General features: G+C 43.6%; 1 protein-coding gene across 1 annotated transcript; it reads right to left on the bottom strand.

Moving 5' to 3' along the window:
- Positions 1–575: 575 nt before the first annotated feature.
- LOC139381215 (glutamate dehydrogenase, mitochondrial-like) lies at positions 576–22,768 on the bottom strand. Its single transcript, XM_071124669.1, has 13 exons — positions 22,149–22,768; positions 12,167–12,247; positions 11,986–12,041; positions 10,885–10,948; positions 9,451–9,545; positions 7,653–7,832; positions 6,407–6,544; positions 6,021–6,158; positions 5,732–5,812; positions 4,292–4,415; positions 3,228–3,319; positions 2,364–2,426; positions 576–1,683 (listed from the first exon to the last, which is right to left on the bottom strand). The coding sequence occupies exons 1-13, from the start codon at positions 22,549–22,551 to the stop codon at positions 1,564–1,566; spliced, it is 1,635 nt and encodes a 544-aa protein (XP_070980770.1). The 5' UTR covers positions 22,552–22,768; the 3' UTR covers positions 576–1,563.
- Between the last annotated feature and the right edge of the window lie 22 nt (positions 22,769–22,790).

Here is a 22,790-nt window from a genome sequence, read left to right as displayed (position 1 = left end):
TTTCTGCTGCTGTTTAAGACAATAAGTCATGTTGAGCTCCATCTGTAGCCTCACCACCTCCGGTCATTTTATCTATAAATTCTACAATCCTGCTAAACTCTGCTTATCCTTCAGACCTGACAGACACACTGGGAGACATTGCAGGAGAGATGTCTGGTGAGAGTGACGACAAATCTAAGGACAACAGCGCCGCAGACCAAGTGCTGTCATTTGGGAAAAGTCTCTTCGGCTGAGTCAGACTTTGAAGCGGTTTCTCTCATTGTCAGTCAATCTGACAGACCTCTGGTTATAGCCTATGAAGAATATATTATTTTACCCTCAATCTATTATTATCACTATGCTACATTGTGAAATGTTATGTATTATATTTGAAAAGTAAATAAAAATGTTTATTTCAAAAGTCTGTTGAGTAGGCTAATGTTGGATGAAATAGTTACAGTGGAGATTACGCAACCAAAACCTAGCTATTGATATACAAAATAAGCTGAATTTTGCCCCAATGGAAAAATCTTTGCATACCCCATGGGGAATCATGGTTTCTGGTTTGAATCAATGAATACATTACATAAAAACAATTGAGCAGTTTAAAGTTTAATTCTGTATCAACAAAAAGGCAGTACAAATTCTCTTACATAGAATCCCAAAGCAGTCAATCAAGGCCGTTCTCACATATTCCCTCCCATCTCCCCTTCCAGTAGCCTTCAGCACAGAAACCATTCTGATATGGCTCAAATTCTGAGGCAAGACAAAGCATTCAGGTTTAGAACAAAGACACCGAAAAGGTGAACAGAACAATCTTCTGGAATTCAGCGTTTTAGTGTTGCGCCAACCTACTTACAAACATATAATGTGTCTGTATTTGTAACAAATGTATTTTATGATATCATCTTGAATAGTGTAGAAGCACACGTTGTGCACTGCTTTATAAGCGCACTGAAGTCTTATTGGGAGACTTTAAATAGAAAGAACATTCTGGTGTAGGTAAGAAAACTTTCTCCATTTAGGTAAACATTTGCTCCATTTCACCACAGGAGAAACCGGTGCAATTAAGGCTTTAAGTGTGTTTCTGATATGCTCTACATTCTATTATATTGACTAACTTACTCAAATCTGTCTGTAGATCCATAACAGATACTGAAATAGCACAACACTGATTCATAAAAGCAGTATCCCGTGAAAGCTGTAGACCAGAATTTTTGGTGTTTACTGGCATAAGAATATAGTAACAGGAATAAATGGGTTGGAGTCCATAGAATGACTGAAAAAAATAAATGAGGTTTCTACAGTAAAGGAAAAAAAATGACCATAGACACAGTAGCGTCATAGAACAGCCCTACTGGATTTAAGGCAAGCTAGAACATGGGTTCTCTTGAAGACATGAGAACGCAAAATAATGTGCATATTGCTTGGCTGGTTTTACATATACAACGAGTAAAGCTAATGGTCATGTGTAAAATGTAAACACTTGATATGTTGTGTGATTGTTGGGGGGGTGGGGGGGGCCTGGGTCTGCTCGGGTGGACGGACAGACAGACGGAGGCGGGCGGGGTGGTGAGGAGCCGCCTATGTGAAGGTAACACCAGCCTCGTTGTACACCTTGAAGACCTTCTCGATGGCGTTGACGTACGCTGCCGTCCTCAGGTCAAGGCCCAGGTTGTACTTGTTAGCGGTGCGCATGATTTGCTAAAAAGGGGAGAGAAAACAAAGAATATAAACTCAACCAAGATATTCATCTCCGTGTCCCTTCAAGTAATCATTATTTTCCCATCCTCCATTTCTTACTTACAGCAATACACCACTATTGTTCCATTATCAACATTAAAGTCATCAGTGTTTGTGGGATAGATAGTGTGTTAATGGTAGAGGGGAGCAGGGTAACGGTCTGAATCTTTATCCTATCGCTGCTCTCTCTGGCATCAGTGCTAGCAATGATGAGAGACTAACAAAGCCCTGGCTGCCCCAGTTACCACTGCTCGCACGCACAGCAAACCGGTGAGAGAGGATGTGGGTGTGGATGTGGGTGTGTGTGTGTGTGTGTGTGTGTGTACCATGTTTGAGAGCGATTTATTTTATGAGCTTGAATGAGGAACAAAAAAAATGGTGGCAAGATAGCAGTGAAAAGGCAATATGAGCTTAGTGCTGTTTGGGTAATGAGATGTGTAAAACAGAAATGGAGCTTGTCACTGGACCGTTGAAGCATGACTTCAACTTTCAAGACTTCATTTCTCAGAACAGGAGTAATGGGATGCCTCAGGACCTTGTGTTGGATTAACACAGCATTTCCTTTGAATAAAACCCCTGTCCCTGGACCTGTGAGGAACCATTTAGCCCAGATAATCATGTTTAAGCAATCGGCCTCTTACCCTGGCAGACCTCTCCATGGTGTAGGCCAGTCCTGAGTGCACAATGTCCTTCTCTGAAGCTCCCTGGAACCAAACAGAGAAAAATACATTGAAAATAGGGCTCAGAGTTCACATTTAGCCCACTAAACTAAACCTTTACTCATCTCTGGAGAAATGCAGCTTAACTGTGATATACAGAGTTCCAAACTGCATTTGGAAGCAACGTCAGCACAATAGCTGTTTGTCGGGAGATTCATGAAATGGTTTTCCATGGCCAAGTAGCCGCACACAAGCCAAAGGGCACCATGCGCAATGCCAAGTGTCGGCTGGAGTGATGTAGAGCTCACCGCCATGATTCTGGAATGAGATGTTTGACCAGCAGGTGTCCATATACTCTTGGTCTTGTATTGCTACATTTTGGCCATGTAGAGTGTTGCAACCAAGGACATAATTTTTTACGCTCTACGCACTTCTGCTGCCCTGTTCTGTGAGCTTGTGTGGCTTACCACTTTGCGGTTGAGTCGGTTGCTCCTAGACGTTTCCACTTCTCAATAACAGCACTTACAGTTGACCGGGGCAGCTCTATCAGGGCATAATTTTGACCAACAGACTTGTTGGAAAGGTGCCACGTTGAAAGTCAGAGCTCTTCAGTAAGGCCATTCTACAGCCAACATTTGTCTATGGAGATTGCATGGCTGTGTGCTCAACTTTATACACCTGCCATCAACGAGTGTGACCGAAATAGCCAAATCCACTAATTTGAACGGGTGTCCACATACTTTTGTATATATATAGTGTATATCATATCTTAATAAAATATTGTTTGATTGAAGGGAGAGTAATCCAGGATCATAGAAAGGCCAGTGTGGGGAGGGTTGTACTCACAGCGATCCTGGCCTGGAACTCAGAGGTAGGGACCACAGGGATGGCTCCTCCGTGCTTCCCAAACTTCCTCTCCAGACTCTCCTGGACGGACACTGAGGGAGACCACAGATAGTTCATATGTATATGACTAGATGATGTATATTATGTTGTAGTGAATATGGATATGAATCTGACAAAATCCTCATTGAACCATCATGAAGGATACAGCTCATACATATTCACTTTTAGGTCATTTTAAAAAGTTATTTCACCTGCATTAATAATATGGTAGAAATGTTCTCTTTCTACAAAAACGTTATGGGTTTGGCAATTCACAGCCGTATCTATTCTGATCTCTTTTCCACGTCTCCAACACTGCCCAGTCTTGCCACTCTCGAGGGACTAGGGAATGGCTTCAGCTTCTGAAATATTCAGAAACCATCCCACTTGGCGACAAGCATAACCCCAGCTCAGTCCTCCACTGCAATGTACTGAAAACCGAATCTACATACATGTTCTGAGGGGCTTTTGTGTGAAAATGCATGTGCACAATATCAGACTGCCTCATTGATGCTGCTGATAGACCGGGAAGAGAGAAAGAGGGTGAGTGTTAGACAAGGCCTGCAGACAGTCAGCATCCACCTCTTCCTGGAAACCCTACATAAAGTGACTGACAATAATGTTCTCGCTCACCAGGCATGGAGGAGGGGCTGTACTCTGTGTGCTGTGCGTGTGTGTGTGTGTGTGTGTGTGTGTGTGTGTGTGTGTGTGTGTGCTGTGCGCGCGCGTGTGTGTGTGTGTGTGTGTCTGTGTGCCTACTCTGCAGTCCAATACATTTTTTATGTGCAACATGAGTCACAGCTGTAAAAAAACAACATTGTGTTTAATCAGCCTCGGGTTTGACATTTCTAATAGTTCTCATTCCCATTCTAACAAATCTCCCCGTTGACACGGGGAAGTAATTAAAGATGTACACTTTAGTATAATACAAGATCAACAACATCCATCTTTGTGACTTAACAGAGAGCAGGCTGAACTTAGTAGGAGCGAGTGCTTCGCTACAGGTAGAGAAATGTCAGACTTACTGAGCAGGTGGTAGTTGGAGTCCCTCTCGTACTTGAAGGTCAGTCTACCGTAGCTGACATGGTTTAGGTTCTTCAGCCACTCAAAGTAGGAGACAGTCACTCCACCAGCATTCAGGTACATGTCCTGAATAAACAAGAGAGAGGGCGAATCAAGAGCTGTGAAGTCACAGAGACAGATGAAGCAACTATCCGCACTATATTGATTTCTAAATAAAATGTATGACAATTGTTATTGTATGCATTGTCTTAAAATATCCCTGGACTATGATTCATCTCTACTCAAAGAAGTAGAGTCAGACTCTGGAACCCAGAGGTATGCAATCCAACTCAATGGTCCTGAAATCCCAGTATTCATGTAGATTTAACAAGTCAGAATCTGGCCTACTTCCAGGCTATTTTTTTGTGAGATACACTCGCCCTCTTTCTCTAACCACCCCAGGGATACCTGGGGCATGGCTTTTCAGGCTATGACGTCTCTCTCTCTCTCAGTCTCCCTCTCCCATGAGCTAAGGCACAAGCAATTGATTCTTTGTCTCGTTCTCTCCCTCTCATGCCTTGAATAATGCTTTGAAATATTAGTAATGCCTTGTAACTTAAAGGGATATTTCAGGATTTTTGCAATGAGGCCCTGTATCTACACTACCGTTCAAAAGTTTGGGGTCACTTATAAACGTCCTTGTTTTTGAAAGCACATGTTTTGTCCATTTAAATAACATCGAATTGATCAGAAACACAGTGCAGACATTGTTGATGTTGTAAATGACTATTGTAGCTGGAAATGGCTGATCTTGTATGGAATATCTACATAGGCGTACAGAGGCCCATTATCAGCAACCATCACTCCTGCGTTCCAATGGCACGTTGTGTTAGCTAATCCAAGTTTATCATTTTAAGAGCGCTAATTGATCATCAGAAACCCCTTTTGCAATTATGTTAGCACAGCTGAAAACTGGGTATCTACTAGCATGCTAGCAGATACCCATAGACTTCCAGTCACTGCGCTGACGCTAGTTAGCAATTGCGTTAGAGCTAGTTAGCAACTCCCTTCAAAATGCTCACACATGGTATCCACGAGTTCATCTGACCCTGGGGAAGTAGATAAAGGGCCTCAATGACAAAGTCCCAAAGTATCCCTTTAAGCCTTTTATGTGAATTCATTCATTTTACAATGTAATTAAATCAATTAGCCTTTAGAATTCCATTCGCAGACCTTTCTAATACTTTAACTCAACTACAGTCTCTTGCACATTGCTAAATCATCTTTATGGAGTCAGATAATTCATTTAATAGAATTTGTTAGCATGCTCACTACAGTCTTATTACAGGTTGCATGTGAGGTATAAATAATATACAAACATGATAAATATTTCCCAACTACACAAGTGGATAAATGGATAATTGATTCATATGCAGTCTGAAATATTGAATGCAGCCTCTTACCGGAATCACCATGATATTCCTCTCCAGGAAGATCTTGTCAGCGTCTGGAGTGGTGGGGCCGTTGGCTCCCTCAGCAATGATCTGGAACAAACACAGAGGATTTAAATACAATCAACATACAGAATCCAGCTCTCCACAAATGTGTTTTTACTGTTAGTGATGATTGTGTACGTTTTACATAACTTACATAAACATGACTAAACACCCCCCAATTAGCCTGCTCGGTCAAACTGACTGGAGCAAACACATTCATGTGGAATCGTTGCACATCGCCCAATGCTGGTCTGACCTTGGCTTTGATTTTGTGCGCATTGTTCCTGGTCAGCTGCTTCTCGCTGGCGGCGGGGATCAGGATGTCACAGTCGGCCTCCAGGATGCTGCCTTTGTACGGTGTAGAGTTGGGGAAGCCCACGATGGTGCCGTGTTGCTGGTGAGAAGGAGGAGAGACGAGAGAGAAGGAGACACACAGAGATAAAGTAGACAGACAGTACCACTTGTCATCTGTCTCAGATGGCTGTATGGCTGTGGGGGACTTTCAGAGTGTAGGGACACTGTACGTCCTCTAGGTGGTAGCCTTAGACAGTACGCTCCACTGTGCTACCCACAAGGACAGGGAACAGCCAGAGGTCGGGCGACCTGCAGGCTATTGACCATAGCTAGGAGTTGTGTACTGACCAGCTTGTAGTCCTCCAGCTCCTTGGGGTCGATGCCATTGGGGTTCCAGATGCTTCCATCCATCTCTCCAACACCGACACACTTGGCACCGAAACGGTGCAGGTAACGCATGGAGTGCATGCCCACGTTACCGAAACCCTGGGAGAAGAGGAAGAAGAATGACACGCTTCAGAATAAAATAGAGAAAATGGGCCATAAAGGTTCCAACCTGGGTGCCCTGTGGTAGATAATTCACGCGTTGCTAAGCCTGTTCCGCTTGTTTGCACCAAATGTCCATTTACGTTTATGTTCTTGTTCATGAGACACATGCTCGGTTGGCACAGTAAACATGTCATGTAGCGTCTTCTGGTCCAATGAGTTTATTGTTCGCTAACGCTAATGAGGACACAGTAATCAGTAGAGATTGTAATTAGCAGTAGCAATGTGTTCTACTGTAGGAGGGAGGACAGTCCTCTACACATCCAAATGGAACACCTTGCTGACGAGCCATTATCCCGTCTGTTCGTGATTATACCGACCTCGTGGGTCCCATCCAATCGTAGCCTCGAATGTTGCTAACTCTAACCCAAACGAAAATACATGTTGTGCTTGATCTGATGACAACCAAGCAGAGTGGATATTCCAATACCTTTTAACATCCGGAACATATTCATACATCACTCAGATATCAATGATTTATGACATGAGGAAAGTAGGCAGCTCCACTACTGCAGCGGCCAATAGAAAGACAAGTCAGCAACCTAGATTACTGACGGCACTCCCTCCCCCCCCGGTCTTTCCAGGCAAGCAGAAACATGCTCGTTAGGTATGGATTTCAAGGGATAAGGATGCGTTAGGTTACAGACACATTTTTTTTTTAAAAGGCATCTGGATCGAATTAAATCTTGCCTCCAAGATGTTTTCCTAATGACATTTCCCATAATTACATTGGAAGGCTGCAGAACAGAGGAATTGATTCTCTGGCCAATTTTGCACTGAATCACGTACAGCTGATATCTTGTCAACATGAGGGGGGGAATCTATATGTAGAACATAAAGGCTTAATGCTTGGTCTCAGTGCCAAAAGGTACAGTCATTCTGTAGACATATAAGCAGTGCTGAAGTAGATGCATGCCTTGCATTAAACAGCGCTGCCATAACAGAAGACACTGTTAGGTGCAGAGCCAAACCTCTTATTGCTTTGAAACCTGATGAAAGATGCTTAATGAAATGCCATTCCTAATCAATAAGTGCCGTGTCTGTGTACCTGGATGACAAAGGTCTTGTCGGTGAAGCCGGGGCTCAGGCCCAGCTGGGTCATGTAGGCCGTCTCGTTGATGAAGTTCTCGATGCCGTGGAATACTCCACGCCCGGTGGCTGAGATCCTGCCGTGGATGCCCCCCTGGCTGATGGGCTTACCAGTCACACAGGCATGGGCGTTGATGTCCTGGACACAGAGGAGAGGAGCGTGTGGTTGGTTAGCGGTGGAATTAGCAACTTCACCAAAGAAAACAAATTCCTCAGTCGGCCATTTTATTATACATATTTTGTAAACCTTGTATTAGGTACTCTGGACAGTGTAGACAACATATGTTGGGATCTACTGAAGACAAATCTTTCAAGGGGAAAAGATAAGGATCTAGCGAGACTCCACTAAAGAAATATTTGACTCAGAAACAAATCTAATTAGAAATCTGCAGTCGATGACTATGCCCCCCCCAAAAAAAGTCACAATGTGCCCTCTTCTCGGGTTTTCTTCAAGAAGTTAAATCCGCTTCGTGTTTCATTTCCTTGCCACAATACTAACAAATATCACAACACTGGTATCGTCCACAGCACTGTCCTGTCCTCAAACTGTGATAAGCCTAATCCTAGACAGCACAAGAGCACATGTCTCTTCATAGTGCTGTTTTTAGACTGATACCAACCTCTATGACTACGCTATAGGGTAGAAGTTGTAGTGTACAGTTGAAATGCTTTACCTTTTGGAGTGCTCCCTGACCTCTTCCCTGACAATCAACAAAACATATATGAGCATGCAATACAGCAAGAGACTGGTTGAGCTTCGTCTTTCGAAACGCTGTCATTAGAACTGGAACAGTAGCCTTATGACAAGAAAATACTGGTAGAAGTGTCAGTTTATGGAAAGTCAAAGCACTTCCTCTACCGCCAGGGCGATTGGAAATGGATCTCAGAATACTGTCTGGAGCCAAGGAGCGGGTGTTACGAGGCCAGCAGAACTTCCTGGAAAAACGCTAATCGACAAAAGCAAACAAACAGTGACATAGTGGAGATGTTTACTCAGCAAAGACAATAGGGATGGCTAGAGTGTAAACAGAATAATCACAACTTAGCAACCGTACACAGATAAGCTCAGCTTTGTGGTCTGCGGTTGTGTAACAATCGCTTCGTTATCAGGATGATAAGACATGAACAGATTAATGGTGATAAAATATGCAAAGCAGAGGAACACCTGAGAAAGTTACATATATACTAGCCTAAATAAAGCAAACACTTGAGAAAGTGAGGGATACAAAGTATATTGAATGCAGGTTATTCCACATAAGTGTGGTTCTTGAGTTAATTAGGCAGACATCCCATCATGCTTAGGGTCATGTATAAAAATGGCCAGTTGCTAGTAGAGGAGATCTCAGTGACTTTGAAAGGGGGTCTCAAAAGGAACATAGGTGGTTTAATGTCTCTCAATCCAATTGAACACTGATGGAAGATTCTGGAGCGGCGCCCGAGACAGCGTTTTCCACCACCATCAACAAAACACCAAATTATGGAATTTATTGTGGAAGAATGGTGTTGCATCCCTTCCAGGCAGAATCTAAGCCAAGGCGCATTGAAGCTGTTCTGACGGCTCGCGGTGGACCAACACCCCAATAAGACACTTTTGTGTCGCCATTTTTCTGTATTTTGGCAGTTACCTGTATACGCATTTCATTTCAGTGGTTTACAGTAATTGTTAAAAGCCATTTAACTTAGTTGATAGGAAGTTCTGGGGAAAACTCAATATCTATTGTTGGAGAGGGCAGTGAGTTTATACAGGGAACACGTACATGGTGGCCCATGGTGTTGGCATAGGTGTCAGCGATCCATGACATCTCCCTCTCTCCAGTGCTCATGTCAGGGGCAGGGACATCAATGCCAGGTCCTGACAGGAGAAAGACAAAATAATGTCATTTTAAAGTAAACTTATAGGATAACTAAAATGGCTTCAGTAAAGAAGAAACAACCAATACACCAACAAACTCTTACTGAAACATGCAGACCCATCTAAATATATTGCTGTGAAACAATAGAGGCACTCATGGCCCACTTTGAAGCTATGGCAGTGTACGGAAGACACAGTGCCAGAGGGTATGGTTGCCATGCAGGGTTACATACCCCTTAAGCACACACACTACCGTTCAAAAGTTTGGGGTCACTTAGAAATGTCCTTGTTTTTGTCCATTAAAACATTGAATTGATCAGAAATACAGTGTAGACATTGTTAATGTTGTAAATTACTATTGTAGCTGGAAATGGAAGATTTTGAATGGAATATCTACATAGGCATACAGAGGCCCATTATCAGCAACCATCACTCCTGTGTTCCAATGGCACATTGTGTTAGCTAATCCAAGTTCATCATTTTAAAAAAGGCTAATTGATCAGTAGAAAACCCTTTTGCAATTATGTTAGCACAGCTGAAAACTGTTCTGATTCAAGAAGCAATAAAACCGTCCTTTAGACCAATTGAGTGTCTGGAGCATCAGCATTTGTGGGTTCGATTACAGGCTCAAAATGGCCAGAAACAAAGGACTTTCTTCTGAAACTCGTCAGTCTATTCTAAAACATGTAGCTATACAAACAGTCCCCTCCTCCCTCTATGGGAGAATGTTGGGGAATGCCTTTTAATAACAGGCTCCTCTGGACTGGGCTGATACCTTGCTGATTAGTGACCATGTGGACCACATTTACAGCTTTGGATAACAAATAGCGACAAAGAGAGCAATTCTTGCCTTTTGAAATAATGTGGACTTGTCATGCTAGAAGCCCCTAATAAGTCACAGGCACTTCAAGCATTGAATGCATAACCCTAAAATAACTCTTAAACAAGCGGACGTCCTCGGGAGTGATAGGGAATTGTTACAAGGAAATGTGACGTTAATGTGAACTCCTTCTCTAATTGCGATGTCAAAACCCCCAAAAAATATTTTGTGGATTATTCCGTTTTCCCTGTATTCCCATCCTGAGAGGTTTCCCCTTGTGATTCCTGGAAGGTCAAGCTGCCTTCATGCCTTGTCAAGCCTTTTGTTTAACCCCTCTCGCATCGTGGCCATTTGTGTGTACTGCACTGTGGGCTCATGAAACCCTGCCTCTGACAGTATGGGCTAGGGGGAAGGCAGACCCATTCCAGAAGACCATGTGTTCATGCGGCCATAGACATTACCGCCAGACATCTTTCACCAGCAGCCTTCAATGTTCCCCTGGACACAGACACTACTCACCAATGAAACCCTTCTTGGCCAGCTCAATGGTGAATCTTCTGGTGATTTTCTCCAGTTCATTGTCCTGCACACAGGGTATAACAGTATGATAAAGGGCATTGCATATTTCACTGGTAATAAAGTCAGACAAAATAAGTAAAGGCACTACTATCACAGAACAAAAACTTCCTACTCAAATATTAAGAAGCAACATCCTCTTCAGGTAAATTAATACGACTAAATTAAAAGCTGGATTACTTGAATTTATTCAAAAGAACACCAAAAGTGACACTCATCCACCTGGCTCAAGGACAGAAAGTCCTTGAGTATCAGTGACTAAAATGCTTCAACTTTCAGAGCCAGCAGCCTAGCAGATAAGAGGGGGGTGGGTGTCCCAGTCATGATGTCTACCAGCTGATGGCTCAGCAGTTCTCCCCCAGAGCAGAGCTGCCAATGCCTAATGGAGCCCTAGGGCCACTGGCAACAACAGACGGGATGGGTCAGCACTGGGCTGGCAACAGGAAGGGGAGCGAGATCCCACTGACTAACAGCTTCCTGTGTAGAGCTCTATAGAACACTGAATGGGGCGATCTATTATTTTACAAAAGATATCCAATATATTAATAACTTCTGATACAGTATGTACAACCTGCACTTAATCAAGTTATTTGCAAATTCAAAAGATAACCTTATTAAGTGCAGGATATGCATATTTTGTATTCATGATAAATCATTTTCTATAAGTAATCTCAGCTATTTTGGGGTCAAAGTTGAAGGTGGAGGATTCCCTCATCCTTGTTCCTATCACTGCGAAAACAAACTCCACTGAATGGTCCCATAATAGAACATCCTGCACTAGGGGTAAATACAGAGCAACGAACCAAGTGAGGTAAAAATGAAGCACTCTAATCACTGGTTTAGATGACTTGGTAATGTGAGCCTGTATGCTAAGCTCTGAGAGTCACAGATAAACCATTTCACAATAAAGGACCAAATGGCCTTGTTGAAAGGGAACACACCCTAAAGCTAATGTGAAAGTGACACGTGACTGGGTGAAAGGACATCAACAATACGTTTTTTATTCAAATACTCTTGCGAATCCAGAAACAAACGAATACCCACAGTGTAATTCTTTACATTGATCTTCACTCCAGCTTTGGCTCCTCCAAACGGCACATCTGTAAAGGATTTAAAATGGACGGGGTTGCAATAGAAAGAACAGCAATAGGCCATATAAAAAATGACTTATGTCTGGAGGACTCGTGTCTAGAATATACTGTGTAGGCTTAGAAAAAGCCCTTACCCACGACAGCACATTTGTATGTCATCAGCGAGGCCAGGGCTTTCACCTCGTCGACAGACACCTCGGTGCTGTAACGGATACCTGGAAAAACACAACATGACAGAGTTAGTAGAGCGAAACCTGTGATATCAGACAAAAAGTTGTGTTTTCCCCATTTTTATCTCTAGCTAGAGTACGTGTGTATAAGAATATTAGGAAAATGGTATACTTTAACTTTATACTTTCTGCATGATGAAAACAATGTCTTACTAAGTTGCTGTACAATAAAACCAGCGATCCCACTAGCTTCATCAGTTTGGGATTTTATTCTCCAACACAAGGAGGTGGAGTAATGCAATTAGCCTACTCACACACAAATCACAAGCTAGGGGGTATTTTGCACCCTGATTACTAAGCCTTTAACTGGTCTCAGAACCACTCATAAAAAAATGAACTTGTTAGAGGAGTATGAGCGGGGGAGAAATAGAGGGCACAATGTGTCCAATGTAGGCTAGCCCTTGTCTATGCCAGCCCAGTCTGCTCTGGAACAAGACCCCATGTTTTTTATTTTACAAAATCCAAATACTCCATTTCATACTAGGCCTCTTGTAGTTATCGCAGGGAGGCAGTTTTAGGAAATGCACAAAATGGTTGCAGCTGCCCAGTGTCTGAGAGTTACACTAGAGCTCCGTAGGAGAGGAGACGCTTGCATTTGAGGGAGGTAGAAACCACACACACCGCCTAGCGCTATGACTCACTGAGGGGATTCAATTAGGCTGAACCGGGTTGCACCAGGCTATGGCCTGTAATGCGACCGGGCAAAAGCAGGGAGGTAGGAGCGCCCTTCTCAAACAGTAATCTGCTCCGCCCGGTCCTATTGTCAACCAGGCATTATGGTGCATTGTTTAGAAACACAAATGTATGCTTAAACTTTCAAACTAGTTTTCCTCGTGAGGCCAAATAAAGCCCCCCCCCCCCCTTTTTTAAAAATCAAAAGCAAAACACTTTCGCATGCGAAAACTCTGAATCCTAAATCATTACTCCACGTGTCTGACATACGTAGACTTCACCATAATGCTTTGAATGGGGCGCCCTGCTCACGCCTGGAAGGCAGCCAGGTTTTAAAGCTAATACCATCAATCACTTTTCACCCAGTGCAAACTCCACCCACCCGGGGCCAGCTTAAAAAAACTCCCTCACTCCTGAGACGGCAGGCCAGGCCCCCTCCACTCCTCTTCTCCACAAAGAGGAAAAACATAGTGAGATGGAAACTGGGTGTGGTCCTGGCAGGTTTGTCTTGTTCACCGACTACCACTATATACTACACATATTACCTCACAAACCCTTCTACTTCTGAAGACACTGAAGCTTTTAATAGCTGCATAAAAAGTAGGATATTTCTAATTAGTGCAATATGAGGCTAATGGTTAAAACTTGATGCAGAGAACAGATTTTGGGAAAGGTGTTCTATTCAAAAGCACACCAAACAGGATTTAGGATTGAAAGGAGATTAATGTATTTCCCCTGGGGAAATAATTGTGGTTTGGTGTGATTAGTTTAATCACCACCACTTTCCTTCAACAAATCAGATTTCATTCTTAACAATCTGCCATAGGCAATAGGCATACACCTACTGTATGTCAGTTGACATATGGACAAGTGACCCAACTGTGGTTTGTGACTACTATGAGTTCCCATTGTAGACAATTCAGCACAGTAAAGCATTGTAAAGTAGATATGTTCAGTGCAATATACCTTAATGTACTGAACTCTACGCACTGTTGATTACGTCAAACAAAAACAGTGAATAAATAAATCGCCAAACACCTATTTTTCAATGGCGATTGACGAGACTAACTGAAATAGACCCAGAATATTTTTTTATATATAATTTCATTTTAGTTGACTAAAACATCTGTGACTAAAATCTGTCACCACCAGCCTTCTAGTTAGCTACCCTTCGCCTGGTTAAGAAACACCAGCTGCTATACTTAATTAATAACAAAAAAAATGCATTGGATTTAATAGTAAAACAACTGTCTAGTTATGTTTCTCTCCCTTAAGTATAGAAAAGTAGACTCTTTGTAGTCGCGTTCAACCCTCCCCCTTACATTTCGTAGCCAGGTTCTGTAGCCAAGTCTTACTCTTTTCCTAAGAGAAAACGTCTTGATTCTAGCCCTTAACGTTCAAAATATATGACCCATAATAGCGGCACTGCATTTTACATTCATAAAGCATATCGAGGTCTGCTCTAAAAGTAAGCTACTTGTGGACTGGACTATTAATCATTGGTTTAGGCTACACCTTGTTCAGTCATGTTACCTCATTTTTTAAAATTTTACCTTTATTTAACTAGGCAAGTCAGTTAAGAACAAATTTCTTATTTTCAATGACGGCCTAGGAAAAGTGGGTTAACTGCCTGTTCAGGGGCAGAACGACAGATTTGTACCTTGTCAGCTTGGGGGTTTGAACTTGCAACCTTCCGGTTACTAGTCCAATGCTCTAACCACTAGGCTACCCTGCCGCATTAAGTAGCTATAGCTAACAACCTGGGGTGCGGGCAGCAAGACTAATATTCAGATAGAAATATGCTATGTAGAACAAGCATACTTCTGACATGTTGAATAAGGAATAACGTTGGCTCTATTCATGGTATTTCTACCTGTAACGTTGAAGAACGTTTTGCAACTGAATGTGGGCCTGGTAACATTACCAGTAGTTTATATGCAAACGTGGTGGCACAGAAAGAAAGGAAAGACAAACAATTTGACAAAATTCCTCTTACCACTACACTATATCTGACTTTATTTTGAGTTCATGTGGATCCAGTGACTCAGACCAGGACTCGAGCACTGGGACTAGGACTTGTCAGTCACCAATGGTCGAGTCACTTGGTCTTGAGTACAGGGGACTTGGGACTCGATTTGGACTCTAGGTTTAGTGACTCGACTACATCACTAGGCGAAACAGTCATTAGCCACGTTCTACTTTTGGACACCAATGTGGCTGTAGCGTCTGTGGAACGTTGATAATAATGGCAATTGATGCGACCTAGTGACGGAGGTGCATCCCATACTACTTTGTGGCACCATCTGGTGATTGTGCTACTCTACCTCGCTCTCTAGTGTGCGTCGGTTTTGTATGTAATGTGGTGTTGTTACGAGGGCCCACGAGGAGGCAATGCACAAAAGGGGGTGATTTACAATTACACATTAACACGGGAACCAGGATCACCCTTCCTGCCTTTGAGTTGGTCACCAGAGCTGGAATGGGTTTCATTATATGACTAGGTCATAAAGGCCACCAGGGACAATATGTAAATCGGTTCTCCCCCTTTCTTTACGAGTGACCCCTGGAAAGAGCACAAGACAAAATGCAACCCGTTTCAGGAAGCTCGGCGTATGAGGCACGTCCCTCCCCTACCCCAGACGACGCTGGGCCAATTGTGCACCGCCCTATGGGACTCCTGATAAGGCTGGTTGTGACACAGCCTGGGATCGAACCCAGGTCTATAGTGACGTCTCAAGCACCACAATGCAGTGCCTTAGACCGCTGTGGCACTCAGGAGGCCGCGTACGACAGCTTTTTTTAAAAGATATCATAAAAAACTGAAAAAGTGTTTCTGCTGCTCACAACTGAACAGGTGTTATCGACAAAGATCAGTGCAGTGGGAAAATGTTGTGATGGACTATTTTCTGGAGGATGATCATGCCTTGCTGACTCTCTCTTACTCTGAATGAATCAGACAATGAGGAAATCCTCGATTTAGGTAAAACATTTCCAACATTTCCATTGAATCAAACATTGCAGAGGCTTCTGATGTCAGTGATGGGGAAGAAACAGCAATCAACAGTGTTGTCACGGAGGAAGTTGATCAAGTTTTGAAATCAGTGGAATGCTTGGTTGAAGCAGAGTATGATTGCAAATGCGGTGGGAATCGAAAAGAGAACACGGGCGGCTGTCGTATAAAATCTTCAATCTTCAAATTAAGGGCAAACATGGCATCCATGATAGAGAGGGAGCAGAGTTCATCAATGTATACGGACGGGTAAGAGTCTAGCTACATTTTCAGATATTATACATTCTAATTTTGTCAGAAATTTGTTTTTATTGCAAGTTAAGGCGTACTGTTAGCTAGCTAGCTAACGTTAGCTGGCTGGCTCGCTGGCTAACATTATGTGCAAGCCTCCCTCCGACTCTGATCACCCCGAGGATTTGGTCATATTCTGGGGCAAGAGAGAAGATGGCTGTCCTTAGCCACTTCCCTACCGGCTTTCAGCTCTTCAGGGAAGCTAACTGCTTGTGGATGCTGGAGGAGTAGTGTCTCTCCCGCGAGGGAGGTGGGTATGGAAGCCACTCCATCTGAGGTCCGGTTTGTGGCGGAGATCAGATCTGGCAGTGTTAGGTATTGTGCTAGGTCAGTGAGAGCGGTTATTGGTTCCGCTGTAGCATTGGGCGGACTTCCTTAACTCATGAGCTTCAGTTGGTTGCGGAGGGGCCGCACGACAGAGCTGTCGACCACTCGTTCTCTGGTTGGGACAAAAATGGTGGTCCCAAGTTCCAGCGATGGGGTTGAGCCAGTTCCTTAAGGGTTTTACCACGAGTAACGTCATCAGCAGGATTGTTTATGCTGTCAACATACCCACAGTTCTGGGCTTCTGTTAGGTCTTGGGTTTCCGCAATGCGAGTTCCGACGAACACTTTATACCTGCAGGACTCGAGAGGCCAACTGGGCTCCGGAAAGGGCAGCACTTAGTTCCAGCCTAGGCATTGACAACTGCCTCTTGGGTGCGACACTGGACCTGGCCATGACAAAGGAGACATGGGTGTGGCCTGCCTTAGATGCACTCCGAAGCGTCACAGAACACATGCAGTTCCAAGCATGATCCCAGTTGGTCAACACAGGGTGGTACATAACATCTTGGCATTTGGACTTCAGAGAGTTCCGATAACTCTGTTTCCCAACAGATCCATCGTTCTACTAGGTCAGCCGGGTGGATTGGTTCATCCCAGTCCCTCTTGGTCTGCCACAGGTCCTGGACTAAGACTTTGGCCTGGGTTGTGTATGGCAGGATATACCCAAGGGGATTGTATTGACTGGCCAGGTTCGGATAGATGGTGCGCAGAGTGGGGGTTTCCGTACTCAGGGCTGAGCAGTGCTTGTCCCCCACGGTATCTGGTATGCAGCTCCATCTCAGTCCTAGACTGGGCTCTTGTGGGTTAGCGCCAGACTGCGAAAGCCATAGTTCACTGCTACTGGACCTGACTTGTGGCGGGGGGTGCTGGATAACCTCCGCTCTGTTACTCGCCCATTGTCGTACCTTGAAATCCCCTTAGGACAGGAGATTCCGTACTTTAGCAAGTACGGAATCAATCAGACAATTCTTCCTTCTCCATTTCCTTTTCACCGGTCTTTGGTTCAGTCATCATCCTGCTCGAAGGACCATTGAAAGATTAGTGGACAGGTAGCATGACTGACAGTGAAGGTGAACAGGTGGTCACAGGTCAGGTGACAGGAATGGATGAGACTGAGGCAGGAATTCCTTTAACCATGAAGTGGTATATTTACTGGGTAGTCTGTGGATTCATGGACGCACAGAACGTCTGGATTAGACGGAGTTAAGGAAGAGAAAGCAGCGAGATCGGGCGATGGCGATTTCCTCTTTTTAATGAGTTGAGATCTGTCTGACATGTCCACCTGACCTAATTAAAGTGCCCCTGGCCCAGCTGAGCAAGTGGCAATGAATTAAGGGATTCTTCCACCAACTCCATGGGCCTTTTCTACAACCTGTGTAGTAATATTATTGGTATCTCAGAAAGCCATTTACATTGCTAGTTAAAGCCTAATGTTAGCTAGCCAGCCAACATTGAACGCAGTTGGTTAGCTAAGGGCAACCATGGCATCCATGACAGAGGAGAAGAGTTCATCCAGGTATATGGGTAACAGGGTGACGACACCGCTCGCGTCGCGTAAATTTAGAAATCTATGTTATTAAATTGCGCCAACGAGGGTCTGCATTGCCAAGCGCTAACACGGAACCCAAACAAATCTGAAGTTTTATTTTTTTTTATTTTTTTTATGTGATTGCCTATCTAATATACTGTGTCTATGGGGCCAGATTCCACTTCCTACAGCTTCCACTAGATGTCAAGAGTCTTTAGAAAGTTGTTTCAGGCTTCTACTGTGAAAGGGGAGAGAATAAGAGCTGTTTCAACCAGTGGTCAGGCTGAAAGCCTTGAGTTGTTTATCGCGCGCGAGCTCCGTTTCGTTTCGTTTCGTTCCCTTTCCTTTCCTTTCTAATGACAAAGGAATTGTCCGGTTGGAATATTATTGAAGATTTATGATTAAAAAAAATGTCTTATTTGAGAGTGCGCATTGTGCATTTGGATTACTGGACTAAACGCTCTAACAAAAAGGAGGTATTTGGACATAAAGATGAACTTTATCGAACAAAACACGCATTTATTGTCTAAAATGGAGTCCTGTGAGTGCCATCCGGTGAAGATCAAAGGTTAGTGATTCATTTTAATGCTATTTCTGTCTTTTGTGACACCTCTCCTTCTTTGGAAAATGGCTGTATGTTTCTCTGTGGCTAGGCGCTGACCTAACATAATCGCAAGGTGTGCTTTCGCCGTAAAGCCTTTTTGAAATCAGACACTGTGGCTGGATTAACAAGAAGTTTATCTTTAAAATGGTGTATAATACTTGTATGTTTAAGGAATTTTCATTATGAGATTTCTGTTGTTTGAATTTTGCGCCCTGCAATTTCACTGGCTGTTGGCGAACCACATATCCCAGAGAAGTTAATCCACACATAAAAATGGTCAATCGAATCGTTTCTAGTCATGTTGTTTCCTCCTTCCAGGCTTTTTCATCCTTGAATTTATATGGTGATTGGCATCTAAACTTTCATGATATTACCACGACAACCAGCAACACAGTTCGTCTTTCAATCACCCACGTGGGTATAACCAATGAGGAGATGGGAGAGACAGGACTTGCAGCGCGATCTAGGTCAGAAATAGTAAGGAGTTCTATTTTATCCCCTTGGCAATGCAGACAGTCGCGAGCAGTGTGGGTGCAATAATTGAATAACAGACTTCTACATTTATTTTGCAAAGCATGCGCGAGCGGTGTGGTCAGCCTATTACACGTGTTAGCTACATTTTCAGATATTATGGTGCTTTCAAGACAACTGGGGACGCAGAAAAATGCGAGGTCAAATCCTGAGGTCAGTGATCTCCAGGTCTGAAAGTCGGAGATCTAAAAAGAGGCCTGAAGATTTACGAGTTCCCTGTTGTTTTGAACACGGCATGACTGGTCTTGGAACTGTGACAACAGGAAGCCTCTCCCAGCCTGGCTAGATGGGATATGTAATGATTTTGCCAACACAGCCAGATACAGTGGGGCAAAAAAGTATTTAGTCAGCCACCAATTATGCAAGTTCTCCCACTTAAAAAGATGAGAGAGGCCTGTAATTTTCATCATAGGTACACTTCAACTATGACAGACAAAATGAGAAAAAAAATCCAGAAAATCACATTGTAGGATTTTTTATGAATTTATTTGCAAATTATGGTGGAAAATAAGTATTTGGTCAATAGCAAAAGTTTCTCAATACTTTGTTATATAGCCTTTGTTGGCAATGACAGAGGTCAAACGTTTTCTGTAAGTCTTCACAAGGTTTTCACACACTGTTGCTGGTATTTTGGCCCATTCCTCCATGCAGATCTCCTCTAGAGCAGTGATGTTTTGGGGCTGTTGCTGGGCAACACGGACTTTCAATTCCCTCCAAAGATTTTCTATGGGGTTGAGATCTGGAGACTGGCTAGGCCACTCCAGGACCTTGAAATGCTTCTTACGAAGCCACTCCTTCGTTGCCCAGGCAGTGTGTTTGGGATCATTGTCATGCTGAAAGACCCAGCCACATTTCATCTTCAATGCCCTTGCTGATGGAAGGAGGTTTTCACTAAAAATCTCACGATACATGGCCTCATTCATTCTTTCCTTTACACGGATCAGTCGTCCTGGTCCCTTTGCAGAAAAACAGCCCCAAAGCATGATGTTTCCACCCCCATGCTTCACAGTAGGTATGGTGTTCTTTGGATGCAACTCAGCATTCTTTGTCCTCCAAACACGACGAGTTGAGTTTTTACCAAAAAGTTATATTTTGGTTTCATCTGACCATATGACATTCTCCCAATCTTCTTCTGGATCATCCAAATGCTCTCTAGCAAACTTCAGACAGGCCTGGACATGTAATGGCTTAAGCAGGGGGACACGTCTGGCACTGCAGGATTTGAGTCCCTGGCGGCGTAGTGTGTTACTGATGGTAGGCTTTGTTACTTTGGTCCCAGCTCTCTGCATGTCATTCACTAGGTCCCACCGTGTGGTTCTGGGATTTTTGCTCACCGTTCTTGTGATCATTTTGACCCCACGGGGTGAGATCTTGCGTGGAGCCCCAGATCGAGGGAGATTATCAGTGATCTTGTATGTCTTCCATTTCCTAATAATTGCTCCCACAGTTGATTTCTTCAAACCAAGCTGCTTACCTATTGCAGATTCAGTCTTCCCAGCCTGGTGCAGGTCTACAATTTTGTTTCTGGTGTCCTTTGACAGCTCTTTGGTCTTGGCCATAGTGGAGTTTGGAGTGTGACTGTTTGAGGTTGTGGACAGGTGTCTTTTATACTGATAACAAGTTCAAACAGGTGCCATTAATACAGGTAACGAGTGGAGGACAGAGGAGCCTCTTAAAGAAGAACTTACAGGTCTGTGAGAGCCAGAAATCTTGCTTGTTTGTAGGTGACCAAATACTTATTTTCCACCATAATTTACAAATAAATTATTTGAAAATCCTACAATGTGATTTTCTGGATTTTTTTTCTAATTTTGTCTTTTATAGTTGAAGTGTACCTATGATGAAAATTACAGGCCTCTCATCTTTTTAAGTGGGAGAACTTGCACAATTGGTGGCTGACTAAATACTTTTTTGCCCCACTGTATGTACAGATTCTTGTATCCTTAATTAACCTTTATTAAACTGAACATCTTATTTGGTGCCCCGCTCTGTCAGGTGGCCATGTCCTCTCAAAAACCAAACATTAAATAATTAAGCACCTATAGTAATTAGTATGATTCTGTGTTCCCATGCAAAAGTGACTGCTTTTGATAAGTTCTTTATCTGCCTTCCCAATGAAAATTCGAACATTTATTTTATTACAAAAGAGATGTATGTTTCTGGACGATGCACCATGCTGCCTGGTTGACAACATGACCTAGAGGCAAAGATTATGGTTTGGTTTGAGATGGGCGCTCCACACCCACCCTTTTCGCCAGATGACATGATGGGCCATTGCCCGGTTCAAACCTGGACAGCATAAAATAACTCCCTCTATAGCGGAGCGCTTTCGACACACCCACTACTTTTCTTTCGACACACCCACTACTTTTCTTTCGACACACCCACTCGCCCGTACTCCAGCCGCCCTATCACAGACAGAACAATGAGACAGATATTTCACTGGATGTTTAAATGTGAAGCATCCAATTGGCGTTTTCACTCACTACCAAATATGGAAGTGGGAGAAGATGGAACGAGATGGATTTTAGCCGACATTCTGCAAATGTTGTCAACGATGAAACATTTGATCTCAATACAGTTTGATGTTCCCAAAACTAGAATCTGTTATGAAAAGTTTTTTTTTTTAATAGCGTTGTTTAGGAGTGTAAATGTGAATTGAGTTATTGAACACGCAAAGTAGGCATTCCCTAGCTGAAATATGCAGACGATACTAGATCGAGCCAATAGGATCTCGCTAGGTCGTGCTTAGTTCTGCCCACTATGGCTCATTTGTTCCAATTGGAAATGACAGGGTGTAGTCCAGTTGGGTTAGTTCTAAAAACCTTAGGCCATTTGGGCTGCAGCTACCCGCTTCTCAACTTGATAGGCTAGATAGCATGCTAGCTATACTCCGCTTCAGCACCACCCATTCGCCGGCTTACCTCCTTTACAGGGGGTCCTGTGTTGGCTGTGCTGGGCACGATATCCCTCAATCACCTCCCATTCGCCATCGTCTCGCTTGATAGGGAACGATACACTCAGTATATGGTTGCAGGGCTTGATGATCTTGAGAATTCCGCGTACTCGGTGTCTCTTCTGCACTGGCGTCTCCTTGTTCTTTAGGTCCTCCACCAGTTTATCCTCAACGATATTTGCACCGCGGTCAAAGAATCCCTCCACCATTCCAAAGAAGTTGGGGTCATCTGCATCTTTCTCTCCTGCGACCTCGCTGTAGTGGCGCATCCGCATCAACGACGCGGAAACTGGAAGAGCCGACTTGACACATCCCGAGGCCAGAGCACTGCTTGCTCCACGAGTAAGTAATTCTCCGAAATACCTGTACATTTTTCACTGAGTTAAGGCGTTAGTAACGAATGAAACTTAAAGCAAAGTGAGGGGAAGACAATGAAATGGGTAGAGGGAAAACAAACGTGTAACGAGACAACTGCTCCTTCTGGTCCTGTCCCGTTTCGTACTGATCTGACAGCAGTCGTGCATTCCGTTTCTTTAGAGAACAGGCGTGTTTGTGTGTATGCCCACCTCACTGGGGAGGGTTCCACTTGAACGCGCATGCGAAGTAATGC

The sequence above is a fragment of the Oncorhynchus clarkii genome, chromosome 23 (genome assembly GCF_045791955.1).
Source record: "Oncorhynchus clarkii lewisi isolate Uvic-CL-2024 chromosome 23, UVic_Ocla_1.0, whole genome shotgun sequence".
NCBI lineage: Eukaryota > Metazoa > Chordata > Actinopteri > Salmoniformes > Salmonidae > Oncorhynchus > Oncorhynchus clarkii.
The sequence above is the reverse complement of the archived record's forward strand: the minus strand, read 5'-3'. Positions and strand labels throughout refer to the sequence as shown.